The 16,151-nt window shown below is 51.6% G+C and overlaps 1 protein-coding gene across 1 annotated transcript in view; it reads right to left on the reverse strand.

Annotated features, from left to right (window-relative positions):
• LRP1 (LDL receptor related protein 1) overlaps positions 1 to 16,151 on the reverse strand; it is a 114,549-nt gene that overhangs the window by 2,439 nt on the left and 95,959 nt on the right. Inside the window, exons 66-83 of the mRNA XM_056797815.1 lie at positions 13,142 to 13,264; positions 12,880 to 13,005; positions 12,178 to 12,294; positions 11,393 to 11,499; positions 11,176 to 11,308; positions 9,586 to 9,705; positions 9,306 to 9,428; positions 8,300 to 8,443; positions 8,024 to 8,158; positions 7,810 to 7,929; positions 6,768 to 7,036; positions 5,735 to 5,913; positions 3,866 to 3,972; positions 3,411 to 3,527; positions 2,153 to 2,329; positions 1,632 to 1,772; positions 1,157 to 1,330; positions 843 to 1,004 (exon numbers count right to left, since the gene is read on the reverse strand). Of these exons, the coding sequence (XP_056653793.1) occupies positions 843 to 1,004; positions 1,157 to 1,330; positions 1,632 to 1,772; positions 2,153 to 2,329; positions 3,411 to 3,527; positions 3,866 to 3,972; positions 5,735 to 5,913; positions 6,768 to 7,036; positions 7,810 to 7,929; positions 8,024 to 8,158; positions 8,300 to 8,443; positions 9,306 to 9,428; positions 9,586 to 9,705; positions 11,176 to 11,308; positions 11,393 to 11,499; positions 12,178 to 12,294; positions 12,880 to 13,005; positions 13,142 to 13,264 (2,574 nt within the window). The remainder of the gene's footprint in view (positions 1 to 842; positions 1,005 to 1,156; positions 1,331 to 1,631; positions 1,773 to 2,152; positions 2,330 to 3,410; positions 3,528 to 3,865; positions 3,973 to 5,734; positions 5,914 to 6,767; positions 7,037 to 7,809; positions 7,930 to 8,023; positions 8,159 to 8,299; positions 8,444 to 9,305; positions 9,429 to 9,585; positions 9,706 to 11,175; positions 11,309 to 11,392; positions 11,500 to 12,177; positions 12,295 to 12,879; positions 13,006 to 13,141; positions 13,265 to 16,151) is intronic.

Genomic DNA, 16,151 nt, shown 5'->3' on the forward strand with positions numbered 1-16,151 from the left:
GGAATGCAAACTCGTGCTTAGCATAAATGCCCATTGACCTGAGCCCTTTTGTGCCCATGCCCTTCACCCCAAGGTCACTGAGCCATGAGACCGTAAGAGTTTGAAGGCCCTGAAGTCCATCTAATCTGGCCTCCTGCTTTGATGCATGAATCCCTTCTACAGTATTTCTGCCCTCTCCTTGAAAGCCTCCAGCAATGGGAGAGAGCCCAAATGGCCCATTTTTAGACAGCTCTAATTATTCAAAAGTTCTTCCTTCCTTCCCTCTTTTCTTCCTTCCGAATTCTTTATTTCCTTCCTTCCTTCCTTCCTTCCTTCCTTCCTTCCTTCCTTCCTTCCTTCCTTCCTTCCTTCCTTTCTTTCTTTCTTTCTTTCTTTCTTTCTTTCTTTCTTTCTTTCTTTCTTTCTTTCTTTCTTTCTTTCTTTCTTTCTTTCTTTCTTTCTTTCTTTCTTTCTTTCTTTCTTTCTTTCTTTCTTTCTTCCTTCCTTCCTTCCTTCCTTTCTTTCTTTCTTTCTTTCTTTCTTTCTCTTTCTTTCTCCTTATCATCCATCTTAGAATCAATACTATATATTGGTTACAAGGCAGAAGAGTGGTACGGGTTAGGGGATGGGGATTAGGTGACTTGCCCAGGCTCACACAGCTAGGAAGTATCTGAGGCCAGATTTGAATCCAAGTCCTCCTTTCTCCAGGCCTGGCTTTCTACCCACTGAGCCACCTAGCTCCCCCATCCCTAATCTTTTTCAGGGATCCTCCAGAAACCCTTTCCAGTTCTCTCCTCTTGCTGGGAGCCCCATGATATGCTCAAGAGGCATTCCTGTACCTCCCGGGTGTGGACGGCACTTACTGAACTGGCATCGGTCTCCCAGAAAGTCTGGCAGGCATCGGCACTGCGGTTGGTTGCCCTGGTTGACGGAGCAGGTGCCGTTGTGGGCACAATATCCCGCACATACCTGCTGGTTGCACGTGGGGCCCGTGAAGCCTGTTGGGCACCGACATGTGGGCATGCCTGAGGGGGGAGGAAGGGAAAAGATGAGACGAGCAGGAAGATGGTGAAGGGGTCGGGGAGGGAGGCAGAGAAAGAGGGGACTGAGCCTGAGAGGGAAGAAGAACAAGGAGAGGGAGGAAAAACCAAGGCTGGGCAAAGGAGTGTCCCCATACCAGAGGGTGAGGCAGCACAGGTTCCCCCATTCTGACAGTACTGCCAGCACTGGTCCTGTTCACACTTGTCGCCTGTGTAGCGAGGCTGGCAGCGGCACTTGGGCTGGCGCCTGGCATTGAGGAAGCAGCTGCCACCATTGAGGCACAGGAGGCTGCAGGTGCCTGGCCGAGGTGCTGTTGGAAGCAGTGGTCAGAGGTCTCCCCAACCGCTAGGGGCTTGCACGTGCCCACATGCTCTCTCTGCCCCTTCCCTTGGAGGAATGGGCTGGAAGCTGGGGCCTTGGACGGGATAGGAGCCCGGGGAGCTGGTGGGGGGTCAGTGAGCTGGGCCTGGGGTCAGTGACTGATCCAGCAGCACGTGAAATTGGCCGGGATCCCGGAGGAGCACCGGCGGTGGGTCAGGGAGAGGGGCTGGGCATCGGGGAGGTCCCAGAGTGGAGGGCAAGGGGGTAGAGATGCCAAGACAGGCATATACCATCTGGTGGTGGGGTGGGTGAGGGCAACAGGACGCAGGTGCCATTATCCAGCCGTTTCCCGTTGGGGCAGGTGCAGACAGGGCCACTGGGACTCAGGAGGCAGAGCCATTCACATTTCTTCCGGTCACAGGGATTGGTCACTGCAGGGAGGCCAGGGTCACTAAGATTCTGCCTCCCTTTCTTTTCTTTCTAGAGCACCAGACCCAGGACACCTAATCTGCCTCCAGCCTTCCTGACTCCCTTCTTCTTCTAGCAGATCCTAATTCCAGGCCAGAGACCGTTAGGACCCAGGATTGTCTCCCACCACCCATCCCTCTCCTCTAATCCAGGCCCTTTCACCACAAGAGCCAGGATGCCCCCCGCCCCCGTCCATCTCCCCACGATTTCTTTCTCTATTCTATTCCAGAAAACGTGGGCCCCACCCTCGGGTCTACAACTCTTCTCCATCTCAGAGACCCTGGCGAGGTTCTTCTCCATCCTCTGGCCCCTTGCCAAGCCCATCCTCGGCCATCCTCCCTACCTTCTGGTTGCTTGTGTTGATGGTATAAGACGACATCCGAAGCGTGGCTCAGGCCCCCAGTCAAGTTGATCAAAGGACTGTGCCCAAATTTATGGATCTTGAAGACCCGGTTGTTGATATAGGTGACACCATAGATATAGTCTTCAAAGACATCGATGCTAAAGGGGTGACTCAGACCTGTGGGAGGAAGAAGCCAAGGAGAAGAGAGCAAAGATGAAGAGAACTTCAGTCTAGCCCAACTTCTCTTGCGGTCCTCAGTCACCCCTATCTTCTGCCTACTGGACGCAGCCCCTCGGACGGCCAGCCCAGCACCAGCACCTCCTCCCGAGGGCTTCCACGATTTGTGCTCACCTCCTTCCCTCCCCCAAACACACCAACGTCCTCCTCCTCCTCCTGCCTTGCCTATTTCTGTCCGCGCCCAGGCTTTCGCTTCTCCTTCTCCTTTGCCCCATCCTCCCCACATTCTGTCATTCATCCAGGCCTGTCAATTCTACCTTGGGGTGTTCTCTCATGTCTACCTTCCTTCTTCCTGTTCCCACTCTGGCTCAGGCCCTCATTACCTCAAATCTAGGCTACCGCCGCAACTTCCAAGTTGTTTCCCCAGCAAGTTTCTCTCCCCTCCAATGCAGCCTGCACAGCAATGCCCGATTAATGCCCTGCTCAATAATCTTCCACGGCATCCCACTGGCTACAGGGGCAGATCTCAAGCCCTTCAGGGCCATTCAAGTCCCTCTACGATCCGTGCCTAACTCAGCTTTCCCAGCCTCATCTCCCATTGCTCCCCTACACACACCATCAGCCGCACACACCTGGGCACTTTCCCACCTCCATTCGTCTGCCTCTCCCATCCCTACCTATCCATCTTTCAAAGCCTAATGGCATCTCCTTTATAGCACTTTCTCAGATCAGCCCAGCTAGAAGAGATTCCCCCTTTCCTCTCCCCTCCTCCATCACTTTGAGTCTCTCCTTGGCATTGAGCTCATCTTGCTTTGATTATGGCAATCCTGGCACTGGACTAGGCACCGTCTTCTAGATCCTCGCAGTGCCTCCAGTGCCTTGGGCATGGAATACAGTGAAAGTTTCAAAGGCTAGACTGGGGTCTGGGGAGCTCTCCATAAAGGCTGCCAGGATTGCTCCATTTTGAGGAGGGCTGAGGAGCTGAAGAGACAGGAAGGAGGGTTCCTGTACGGGATGTTTCCATCCCCTCGGTTCAGGATGGATGGTGCGAGCCTCCAAGGTGCCCTGGAAAGGTTCTGACCTCTTTTGCTGTCAGCAGCCAGCACGGGGTCAGTGCCATTGAGCCGGATGCTGCCGATGACGGAGAGCTTAGCATCTGCCCAGTACAGCCTCTCGTTGTGGTAATCCACCGCCAAGCCTGTAGGAGTCAGGAGGAAGGGTACCATGAAGCCATGGTGGGAGCATCTTTCCTCTCTGTCCTGTCTGTCAGGACAGGATTTCTCCCCATCTCTGTCATGTACACTCCACTTTCCTTCACACATGAGCTCCAGATCGTCTTCTCCAAAGGGCTTCCCAACATTAAGCCTCTTATGTTTAACTGTCCAAACCAATGGGACAAACCTGAGTTCTCTCGAGCTCTTTCTCTCTTTCAAGGCTTTCAAGCAACTGACTTTGAAGCCGGATGCAGGACTTCCACCTATCTACCACCATTGCCCCAAAACAGAACTCTCTTCCAGAAATCTCCCGCCTGCATACCTGTGGGCCACTGGATATTGTCCTGGACCAGTGTCTCCCTGAGAGTCCCATCCATGGCAGCTGTCTCGATCTTTGGGTGGTTGCCCCAGTCTGACCAGTACATGGTGCTAAGGGAGACAGATACGAAGGGGGAGGTATGAGTATTGGCTTTTTCACCAATCACAGTGTACAGTAAGAGATTATCAAACATACCATCTCAGGGAGGGGGAAGAGGTGGGAGAGAGGGAGGATAGGAAGGAAGGAGAGAATTTGGAATTCAAAATTTTAAAAAATGAATGTGAAAAATTATTTTATAAAATATTACTTAAACAAATAGTTGGAAGATGTAGATGAAGCAATTTCAGGTAAAGAGAATAAAATGATAAAAAACTTTTTAAAAAGCTTATCAAACTGACACGGTGACCCTTCATGCCCCTTTTCCCTTTTTGAAAGTTAGTTTGATGCCATTTCGAAGACATTTAAAGACCTTGTACTGAATGAAAAAACTAATCTCATTGGGATGGCCTCCTTGCTTAAGCATTCAAGCTAGGGTCTTCTTTGGAGGGTGATGGACCTAAATGAAAATAAAACAGGGGAGTCACCCCTTTATATGAGTCATGGATACTTTGCAAGAGCAATTAGGAATAAACTTACTAAAGTAATCTGATAAAAATATTTTTTTTCTCCCTTCTACAGCTTCTCTTCTTATTCTAGCAGCATTGATTTTGTTTACAGAAAACTTGAACTTTGCATAATTTTACCTTTAGAGAATTCTCTCTCTTGTCTGGCTAAGAATTGTCTCCCTTCTCCTTTTTCCTTGCCCCAGCCATGGTTGTGAAAAGGACCATATTTTATTTCTAATTATTTTATTCCCTTTTATTATTTTAATTCTCTCTGATTATTTTATGATATAGCCTTTTACAATCAATTATAACTATTTGCACTTTATTATATTATATTATATGGTGTAAGAAGCTAGTGTCAATCCAATTTCTGCCAAATTTCTCCAGTTTTCTCAGATGTCTTTGTTGAACAGGGAACTTTTCTCCCCAGTCAGTAGTTTGTGTCCTTGGGTATATCTGCCTGTTCAACAGCTTCTGGATCTCATGAAAGTCTGACTCATAAAAGCAACCTTAATAGCCAATAACCAATGAATATGCATTTGAGAAGGGTCAAAGCATGACACAGCAGGGGAAGGAAGTGGAGCTCCAGAAAGAAATCTTTGGATCCAAGAAGTTGGGCTGGCCAAACGCTTAGCATCATCAGATTTCAAAGTGGAGGGCACTTTCCTGCTGAAACATCTAGATTTAGAACTGGAGGGGATCCTGGAGGTCATCTACTCTACTCCATTGTTTTACAAATGAGGGAATGACAGCCCAGAGAGAACTAAGGTCTATAGAGGTTGATGATTTGAATCCCAATCCTTAGACTACAAATTCAGCACTATTTATGCTACGCCATATGGCTTCCTGTGGCCAGGTTTGAGATCAGCATGGATTTTCTAACCCCATTCTAACTGCAGGCTAAGCAACCCCTGGATTTTGGATCCTGGAGAATGTTCTTTATGTCTTCATTGTTTTTTCACTTCTTCATTGTTTTTTCACTTCCTCTTAATTTTTCCAATAAAAAAAATATTCTAGCCCTTTATATGAGCAAAGGGAAAGACTCAGTAGAGAGATGGAAAGACAGGGGTATTTGAGGACACCTGACAGCCTGAATTAGTGGCCTGGAAGTAGTCACTAATTTTTCAACTCCAAAACTATCTAGTAGATGGATTTTGGAGAAATTAAGTAGAAATCTGGGAGAAAGAAGGGAGAAAAAGAGGTGAAGGTTCCCTCCCCTTTCCAGAGATCCAGATTCCACATTCTGGCTCCTTCTGGTCATCCTTACCCTCGAAGTGGGTCGACCACAATGGCATGAGGCTCATCAATCATGCCTGATATGAGTGTCTTGCGGTTCTCGCCTTTCATCTGGGCCACTTCGATCACATCCCGCCCTGAGTCTGTCCAGTATATATTTCCTGCCACCCAGTCGATGGCAATGCCCCGTGGCATCTTCAGCCCTGAAATCTGGAAAGGGGATGGCTGTGTCTGTGGGATGTCCCTCATCCCTTCCCTTCTTACTGTGCTTTACCTCCCATTCATCTTTTATCAACTAATAGAATGGAAGCTCCTTGAGGGCAGGCACTGGCTCGCTTTTGTATCTATATGTCTAACAACTTGTACAGCCTGGTGCATAGTAGATACTTAGTAAATGCTTGCTTATTGATGGATCATCTAGCTCAGTCTTCTGGGAAAATCTTGTTCCCCCTCTCTCTTCCTAATCTATAGAACACTTCCTAACTACATCTGGATGGGCTCAACCTGGAGTTTCTATCCCCATTTTCCAGATGGCTGAAGACACCCAGATTTTCTTCTAGCACCTCAAACCCAATATATTCAAAACTGAACCCATTATTTTCCACTTCCTTTGCTAACTTCTGTCAGTGGCACAATCGCTGGCTCCCAAACTCTTCTCCTGGCTTACCTCTTCCAAGATATCCAACCTGACACTGACATTCCCTTCTATTCCCAATATTCCTGTCTATGATTTAATGACACCAGGGGACACAGTGACCAGAGGAATGGGTTAATGTACTTACAGATTGCTGTGTGTCCCGTTATCATTAACCTAGACCCTGGGCACCATGGTTTTCTAGGCTTTGGTTCTAAGGCACCCTTCCCAACCTGATCATCGTCCTTTATTTCCCCAGGAGTTTGTCTTTCAACCTCCAATTGTCTCTCCCATTTCTCCCATTCTTTTCCAACTGTGCTATACTTATTTTAAGGAAAACTTCCATCCACTTGCACTGATTCAAGTGACTACAATCTCTCTTCCCCCCATTCAGTCAATCTCCACCCCATCTCCATTCCCATTGTCTCACATTAAGGTGGGTGACACCTCCTTCCGTCTGGCGCCGATGACGGTTTGATGTGGTAGGGGGAGCTGTGGGGGGCAGGCTGCGGAAGGAGATGGTGCCCGTGTGCCAGTTGGTCCAGTAGACTCGTCCAGCCTTGACATGAACATCCATGGCATCAATGCGGACGCTCTCATCCCCTTGGAACGCCTGCTCATAGGCAGAGTTGGGGTGTCCAGGGAACAGGCTTCGAATCTCATTGTCGTCCGCAATGTACAGGACCTGGTATTCTGAACCTGGGTGGGAAGAGTTTAGAGGGTGGATGTGCTTTGGGGCAGGCAAGGAAAGAAGTACCTGTGTAAAAGGGATTTGAGGCTTCAAAAGGGTTGAGAAGCGGGGACAGGGTGGATTTGGTGTCAGTGATATTATTTCATAGGATCTGAGCTCTGGAGCTAGAGGGGACCTCAGAGGCCACTGAGCTCAAGCCCTTGTTTTACCGAGGAGGCTCATTCCATTGGAGAGCCAGCATTTGAACTCAGGTCCTTTGACTCTAAACCGAGAACTCTCCACTGTATGCCCCTCTTTTCATTTCTCACTCCCTCATTCCAAGATCTTCCATAATCTGCCCGCCCTCCCTTGCCCCTCTCCTCACTAACAACTGTGCTTCTCTTCAATCATCCTGGCCTCCTCACTGGCCTCCAGATACCACATTCCTTCCCGCCGGACTTCCCTTTCTCATAAAAGGTCCTGCCTACCCTCCCGCCTACCCCGCATCCAAGTCCTGCTACTACTTGAAGACTTGTGGGCAGTGAGCCCTCCTCTCCCTCTGGGGACCAGAGGCAAGTTAGCCAGATGAATCAGACCCTGCTGGTACTCTCGCTGTCCGCCACTGGCCTGGAGCCGGGGGGACTGTGCCTCAGCCTTACTTTTATCGCCCCCCGCACAGAGCAAGGGGCTGAGCGCACAGTCAACAGACCCTCGTCGTGTTTGGGGAATTGGCTTGGGTCTGGTCCTCTGAGCCCAGGCTGGGCCAGGGAGGGCCCCCCCAAGGAGCTGGGCCCGCGGGTACCTTCTGCTTTGCATGTGTTATGAACCTTCATGAAGTTCCGAGCGCAGCTGCAGAGGTGGCTGCCCTTGGTGTTGTTGCACAGCTGGGAGCAGGTGCCAAAGCGCAAACACTCGTTGATGTCTGTGGGAGGGGGCAGGGGATCAGCAGGAGTGTGGGGACCCAAGGGTTGAAGGCAGCCCGATCCCCGAGCTCACAGCCTCTGCACAGGTCATACCTTGGCAGCCACGCTGGCCGGGCACGGTGTGGAATCCTGGGCGGCAGGCGCAGTACACAGCCTTGGGACTCTGGACGCACCGAGCCTCATCCCCGCACACGCTTCCATTCCCGGCACAGCTGCTCAGCTTTGGGTCTGGGCAGGAAAAGTAGTCAGGGGCCCATCCCCAGCCGAGACACATCTGCATGCTGCTTCCTAGCCCCCTCCCCAAAGGGACAAAGCAGGGTCCTCTCCAGGCTCTCCCACCCCACAAAGCAAAGCCAGATGGTTCAGTACCAGGGCTGCAGCCTTCCTCATCAGAGCCGTCCTCACAGTCATCAAACATGTTGCATCGGAGCGTAGCAGAGAGGCAGCGCCCATTCCGGCACAGAAACTGGGCTTTCTTGTCCTTACAGTGCGGGGACTGGGCTGTGGGGGGCTCTATGAGGCGGGAGTTGGAGAGGGAAAGGGTTCAGGAAATTAGGCGCCGGCAGAGCCAGTCCTCAGCCTCCCCTCTGCAATTTTTCCTATCCAGAGACTTCCTGTGGTTTGCTTTTGGAAGCCCTCTGTTCTCTGTTCTCCTGTGCTAGCCACAGAATCGCAGCTTATTTCTCATTCCGGAGTCCCACCGGTCCTCCATGGCATCCTGGTCTCTCCTAGAGTTCTTCCTTGTAATCTATCCCCAAGCTACCTTCTTTCCCTCCGAGCCTCTCCTTGCCTCATTTCCCATCCTTCTGCTCCCGAGGGCTTCCCCTGGCCTCTTGCCTCTCCTCTGGCTCTCCCTTCCCTCCATCCAGCCTTGATGAAATATGTTTCTCTTCTAAGCTTCCCCTTGCACCACAATCTGCTCCCAGGAGGGGAATTTGCAAGGTGCCATGGAAGGAATGCTAGGTGTGGAATCAAATCTGATTCTTCGGTATCTGCAGATTTTTGGCCTTGGTTGCCTCATCTGTGAAATGGGATCGGGGGTGGGACAGATGTCCTTAAGGCCTCTTTCAACTCTAAGCTTGTGAGACTAAGACTTTCTTCTCTTTCCCAATCGTCTTCCCTCCTTGCAGCAATTCTTCCCACAGTCCCTTTACTTTGTGTATAACCAATGGTCCCATTCTACCACTTTCTCCCCATTTTTTCCTCCTCTGGTATCCTCATTGCCCCTGGCCACAGGTCCTGCTATGTACCCTTCCCCAGGACAGTCTTTCCTCTTCCCCATCTCTGAACTCTTCTTCCTGACTCACCTGGCTCATCCTATGCTACCATAGGCCTAACCCTATTCAGGAAGAATTTTCCCCAGAAGCCCTCTCACCACAGTCCTCCTCGTCAGTCCCATCTCCACAGTTATCTGTCCCGTCACACTGACGTCCAATCCACAGACAGACCCGATCATTCTTGCAGCGGAATGGCCTGTTGGGGGGGCACTGGAAGCGGGCTGGTGGGGTGAGTGTAAACAGAAAATGGAGTGAGAAGGCACCGGAGGAGGGTGGGAATCAAAGGGAACTTGGGATCCCCAGCCCAGCCTATTGAGATAGCAGCATCGTGCTTCTCCCCTCTCCCAATCTTGGGGAATTTCCCATGCTCAGCCTCACCACACTCCTCAGGGTTCTCATCCGAGTTATCACCACAGTCGTCCTCCCCATCACACTTCCAGGCCAGCGGTTTGCACAGAGTGTTGTTACACTGAAACTCATCCAGGGGGCAGGTCCTCACTTTGGGGGAGGGTGACAGGGAAAAAGTTAACGGGACACAGGGTTAGGTTGGTGGTTGTTGCTGCTTTTTTAGCCATGGCCACAACCTCCAAGATCACCTAGTCATGAAACCATGACACCCAAGATGGAGTTGGAAGGGACCTCAGAGACCATTTGGACCAACCCAAGAATGTTACAGAGGAGGAAGAGTTGGGGAAGAACCTTGCTCACACAACTGGCTAGGCTGGATCTAACAATCTTAGATGCTAAAGTGAGGGCAGATAATTGGATAGCTCATTGGGTAAAAGACAGAGGGCAGAAGAGACCGTGTGGGATGCATTAAGGATGCTCTTAGGACCTATGCAGTCCAGAGAGATGGGAGGTGGGACTTCCTGGGAGCCAGAGGCTGGAATAGAGCAAGAAGAAAAGCTTGATATTGGTCCAACTCGTGCAAGAGCTTGCTTGTGGAAGAGAGACTGGGTTTAGTCTGTTTGGACCCAGAGGACAGAATCCGAAGCAATGACAGGTGTTTCCAAGAGGCCAAGTTAGGCTTGATGTCAATCAAGAAGCACTTCCTGATGATCAGAACTCCCCCAAGTTTGAATGGGTGGCTTCCAGAGGCCATGGCTTCTCCCTCCTTGGAAATCTTCAAACTAAGGCTGCATGGCCACTCATCAGGTACATTGTAGAGAGGATTCTTTGGGCAAGTACGAGTTGGACCAAATGCCCAAAGAGGTGCCTCCTAACTCTAAATTCTGGGAGACTTCACCTCAGTGATAGACCTGGGACTCATTAAAAATAATTAGACCATAGATCTAGGAACCCCAGAGACCATCTCATCTAATCCCTTCCCTTTGCAAAGGAGGAAAAGCTCAGAGATAGTAAATGATCTGCCCGTGGTCACACAGCCACTAAGTAGCAGAGGCAGGATTTGAATCTGAATCTCTGGCTGCAGTGATGATGCTCTTTCTATTGTTTCACGTGAAAATCTAGGAAGTCCACAGGAGGGACTGATTATTCCTTCTCTAGAGACCAGGTAAGTGCTGTGAGGAAGTGTGGAGGCTGTGACAGGGTTGAACTTGGACTAGATCGAGTGGAGAAAAAGGAGCTGATCTAGGCTTTTCTGAGATGGTTCATGCTGGGTGGAAAGCAGAGTGGGCTGATGGGAATGAAGCCAATTTGCTAAGCTGTCAATAAACCCTACCTGCACCCCCATGAGTGTAACTGGGCACCCCGTTGGTTTGACTTGTATTTCTGGAGGAGGAAAAGGGCCGGGGTTGGGTGAGGGCGGAAACCCGAGGCTTGGCTTTCAAAGTCACACTTTCTGCCCCTGGGAGGTAGATGGGGAGTGCACAGAGCAGCCAGTGTGGCTGGGGAAGGAGATGGAGCTATTCGTCCCTTTTCTACACTCTGGGGCCAGGAGATAGACCAGTGGGCCTCTGGGAGGGCCAGGCATTCAGAGCGTGCCCTGGCCTGCTCCTTGCTACTCACCGCCAGTGCTACATGCCTCTTCGTCACTGCCATCCATGCAGTCGGCATCGGCATCGCAGCGCCAGCGCAGGGGGATGCAGTGGCCGCTCTTGCACTGGAACTGGTCCATGTCACAGCGAGGGGTGCAGTCTTTCTGTGGGGTGGAGGGGATGGGTATGAGCGGTCTGCTCCTGGGACCCCAGGGATGCTCAGGGCCACTCTTCTAGCCGCTCCTCACCTCATCGGAGCCGTCAGCACAGTCGTGGTCCCCATCGCATTTCCATCGTCCTGCGATGCAGCGGCCGTTGGCACAGGAAAACTCACTCTCTGAGCAAGGCCGGGGGGCTGAGGAGGGACAGACACCAAGGGCACAGGCCTGAGAACTGACTGGGAAACCACACAGCCCCCAGCCTCAGCACCCTCTATCCATCTGTCCCCCAAACCCAGGCTGTCCTGGAGTCGAAGAATCCAGTGGGCACACAGCTGTGCCCACTTGGATGCCCGCTAGAGAGCAGCTCTCAGCACAGAGAGAGGGCCCTCCCCCAAACTCCCTCTTCCAGGGAGAGGTATGTGGAAGGCACTGATGCCCACCCCTTCCCTCCAGGGATGGAGCGTGGATTTGGGGAGGGAGTCACAGAGACAAGCCGTGGGGGTGGGAGGGATGGGCAGAGACAGCACAGGGGAGGGAGGTAAGGAAGGCTCTTGGGGCATAGGCAGGGAGGCATCTGGGAACACAGGGGTATTAGAGACACCTACCTCTGCAACCCCAAGAGGACAGTGTGAAAATGGAGAGAAACATGAGATGAGGTGAAATGGTACAAACCGAGATACACGACATGGAGCTGGGGGAGGCAAGGGGGAGCTGGAGCCCCTGGCCCCACTGGTGGATGACTGCCCTGGCACAAGCTGGTTGGGCAGGGCGAAGGCACCGGAATAAGGAAACTCTATGAAGTTTGCAATGAGGGGGCGGGCATGCTCTACAGTGGCCGGGGATCTGGGGGAGGTAGGGAGTGGGGCACATACTGCAGCTTTCCTCGTCGGAGTTGTCGCCACAGTCATTGTCGTAGTCACACTGCCAGCGGCCCGGGACGCAGCGGTTGTTCTTGCAACGGAACTGATAAGGCTCGCAGGTCCGCTCATCTGTCAGGCAGGGGAGCCCAAGGGTCAGAGACAGGAGGTTACTCTGGGTAGGTCAGCGAGCTCATATTGAATCAGCGCTGGAAGGTTTACCGGTCACTGGACGTAGGTTATCTCAGCTGACAAGGTCACTTCTGGGGTACTCCGATATGGGGAGTGCACGGAGTTATTTATCTGGGGTCAGGGCTGGACACAGGGATGGAAGGAGAGCTTGGGGAAGGGGAGACAGGAAGATGGAGCAAGACTGACCCACACTGGGCAGCGAGCTATTGCTGGGAGGACATGACACTGAGGCCAGGATGAGGGAGATGACACCGGGAGAGAGAGACTCCCCAAGCTTTGGGGCAGGCGGAATTGTAGCTGAGAGTTGGACCCAGGGGGGATGCCATGGAAAGGCTAGTGGTTTCTTTACATTCCCAACAGAGCGGGTCTTCAGCCTTACCAAAGTATCCACTTCCGCCCCTTCCTCCAGAGTGAGGTGGGGAGATCTATCCAGGGCGCCATGTTTCTCTTTTCTTCTTACCCAGCTCCACCCATCCTCCAAGTCAAACCCTTCCAATTGGAATCAGTCCTGCAACCCCAGCTCACCACACTCTTCTTTGGGCTCATCAGAGCCATCTCCACAGTCATCTTCTCCATCACATTTCCATCGAGCGGGGATGCAGCGTCCCGAGTCCTTACAGCGGAATTCGTCCACTCCACAGGTCATCTGGGCTGCAGGAGGAGAAAAGGGAGAGCCTCAGAAGCCCTGCACTGAGGCAGGAGCCAGGAGCTTGGGAAGAAGCGGGGAAGAGGACCCTCGGAGGTGGGCACGCTCAAGGGATGGGTGGGGGGAGTGGGCATCACTCACTGCAGTTTGCAGGCTCATCACTGCCATCCACGCAGTCATTGTCCCGATCACAGACCCAGACCCGGGGGATGCAGCGCTTCGTGATGGCACACTGGAACTGGTTGGGGGCACAGGTCACTTCCGCTGGAGTTGACAGAAAGATGGGGAAGTGAGATTCAGAGCATCCTCATAATTCCCCTCTTGTGCCTTAGCCCGCTTCAGTCCCAGCAGTTCCTTTACCCCTTAACCATTACCCTACCTTCTTCTGTTGAGGGGCTTAAAGGAAAAGGGCGTTTTGCCAAGCGCTTTAAAAATGTCTACAAGGGGCAATTGGAGGCTCAGTAGATAGGAGGTCCTGGGTTCAAATGTGGCCTCAGATACTTCCTAGCTGTGTGACCTTGGGCAAGTCACTTAACCTCAATTGCCTAGCCCTTATAGTTCTTCTGCCTTGGAATCAATGCTTCGTATTGATCCTAAGCCAGAAGGTGATAACAAACTGTTCTACGTCACATTTAAGATCTTTGAAAACAAATCTTTTCCAAAGAAATTTTCTCCCTCGTTGTAAACCGACTTTGTTTCAGACTCATGAACGTAAAGTATCTGACACCCCTGCTGCTGATTAATTACATTAATCTGCCTTTTTACGAGTTTCTTTGATACATATCAATTATATATGACTATCGTTCCACCGCTTATCACCGTATGCGCTGAATGTGGAATGATGCCTCGATGCCTACTGGTTTTATGTTACGACAACCTGACAAAGTGGGGCACTGACATGCTAAATGATGGATGGAGAGTTGATGGCTATAAAATATCCAGAGGGGGAGCAGCTGGGTGGCTCGGTGGATGGAGAGCCAGACCTAGAGATGGGAGGTCTTGGGTTCAAATATGGCCCCAGACATTTCCCAGCTGTGTGACCCTGGGCAAGTCACTTAACCCCCATTGCCTAGCCCTTACCAATCTTCTGCCTTGGACCTGATACACAGTATTGATTTGAAGATGGAAGGTAAGAGTAAAAAACAAACAAAACCATCCAAAGGGCTTGACGTGGGGGGGAGATTGTGAGGGTAAGATTATGAGATTGCTAAAACGAGGAGAAAAAGAACTGGGGAAAATGGAAAGTGATGATTAGCAGGCTAACACTGGGGACGTTTTGTGAATGACTAGATCTCGACACAGAGACGTCAGCGCTTCGCCCCTTGAAATGGACCTCGAAATCGCTCTCTGAGGAAGAAGAGTTGATGAAAACGCTGGAAGATGGTTTGAAGTGAGAACGATGGCCACCAGAACATCCCAGAGGTGTGAGGACGTCAGAGGGAGATGCTACGGTGCACAACCACGAGAAAAGTCTCTGTCAGGAATCTTCTCTGGGCAGGTTCCCTGCCCTGAAGAAGAAAGGGCTGGCGTTGGAGCTGAGTTTGTTAAAGAAAAACGGAAAAGGCAGCAGCTGTTGGAGCTTGACCAAATGCCTAATTGAGAGGGAAGTATCAGAGGATTGGTTTTTGAATTGATGAGTTTTGTGGGGGGGGGAAGACCTCACATCACAGGCCAAGAGTCTGGCAGATCCTTGAGTGGCACCGTGGGCCTTGCCCAAGGTCAGCGTGGCATTTGCTGGGCAGATCCAGCCTCATGGAGCACAAAGAGGAATTGGGACTTCCCAGGCTCTGATTGGAGTAGGAGAAGCATCGTTCCAATGACCCCAGTGAGAGGGTCTATGACGATGGTCTGGGCTAAAGCACATCAGGGAACAAACGTCTGTCTTGGGAGCCGTAAATAGAAGACGTTAAAGTGTTTCATCGAGGGACCCGGGGGGCTGAGCGGCTTCATTCAGATCTGGGGGGGCCGCGTGCCCTTCCTTGGGGGGCTCCATTGATCCGGTCCCAGGATGTGTTAATGAGGTGTCTAAGCCCAGATATCCTTTGCCAAGGCTGAGCAGCACTCTGGCTGTGACTCAGGAGGGAGCAATGTCATCCAAAGACGAGCCACGCTCCTGGGTGACCCTTAAGAGACACAGTCCAGACAGTTGGAGGCACTTCTGGCAGAAGGTAGCAGTCGGGAAGAAGCCAGCTCTTCACCTCTGGGGGAGGGAGGAGGGACGGTCTCCCATCCCCTCCGATTGGCCACGGCAGCTAGCCTCAGCCAAGCAGGAAAGTCAGTATTAGAGAATTCAAGGCACAGCTGAGGGAGCAGACACACACCGCAGACAGGGAGGCAGGCAGTCACTCGAGACCAGAAACAACTAGAAGGAGGCTGACCTCTGACAGCAGAAAAAGAGTTATGAACTCCAGAGAGGATGCGCTCGAGCTGCAGAGGGAAGAGCGCACGGTGGCTCGCCTTGGCACGCCTCGCTACCACGGCATTGGAAGACGGCTCGCTACTCCCCCAGAGGAGGACGGTGTGTGTCTGGGGGAAAGGAAGCCCTGCTTTATGGCATGTTTTGAGCCGCAATTCCCACCCTGCCATTTTAGCAGAGGCTCTTGGCTTTGAGACAATTGTGTCCACCAGCTGCGTGTTAATGGGAAGCACCCAGGTATGGGCTTGGGAGATACACCTTTGGAGCAGGGAGCTGCAGTCCCTCGGAGTAAGGATGCAAGTTGGGAGGAAGCCCAGAGGGGAAAGCTGCGCACATAGATTCAATTTCCAGTAACTCCAAACCATCTTCGTGTGTACGTGTGAACACAGATTGGAAAATAAAAGCAGAGAACCTATTTAAAGATGGGAGCCCTGACAAAATGGCCCTATTTGTCAAGGCAAGAGACCGGGGGAACAGAAGTCACAAGAGCAAGATAGATGGGAGACGACCAGTAGCACGTACAAATGGAAAGGCAGAATTATCTGCAGTCTGGAGAGACACACTGGCGATGCATGTGTCCAAAAGAAGACAGGAAAAGGGGGCACCAGAGAGGCTGAGTTCCCTGAATCAGACCCCAGAAATGAAGCCGTACAGGGCCAGCCACAGAGGTCACCCCAAACCTTGAAATCAGTTAAGTAACCACAGCACTGCACACGCTTGATACAAACAGACCGC

This window comes from Monodelphis domestica, chromosome 5 (assembly GCF_027887165.1).
Source record: "Monodelphis domestica isolate mMonDom1 chromosome 5, mMonDom1.pri, whole genome shotgun sequence".
NCBI classification, from domain to species: Eukaryota; Metazoa; Chordata; class Mammalia; order Didelphimorphia; family Didelphidae; genus Monodelphis; species Monodelphis domestica.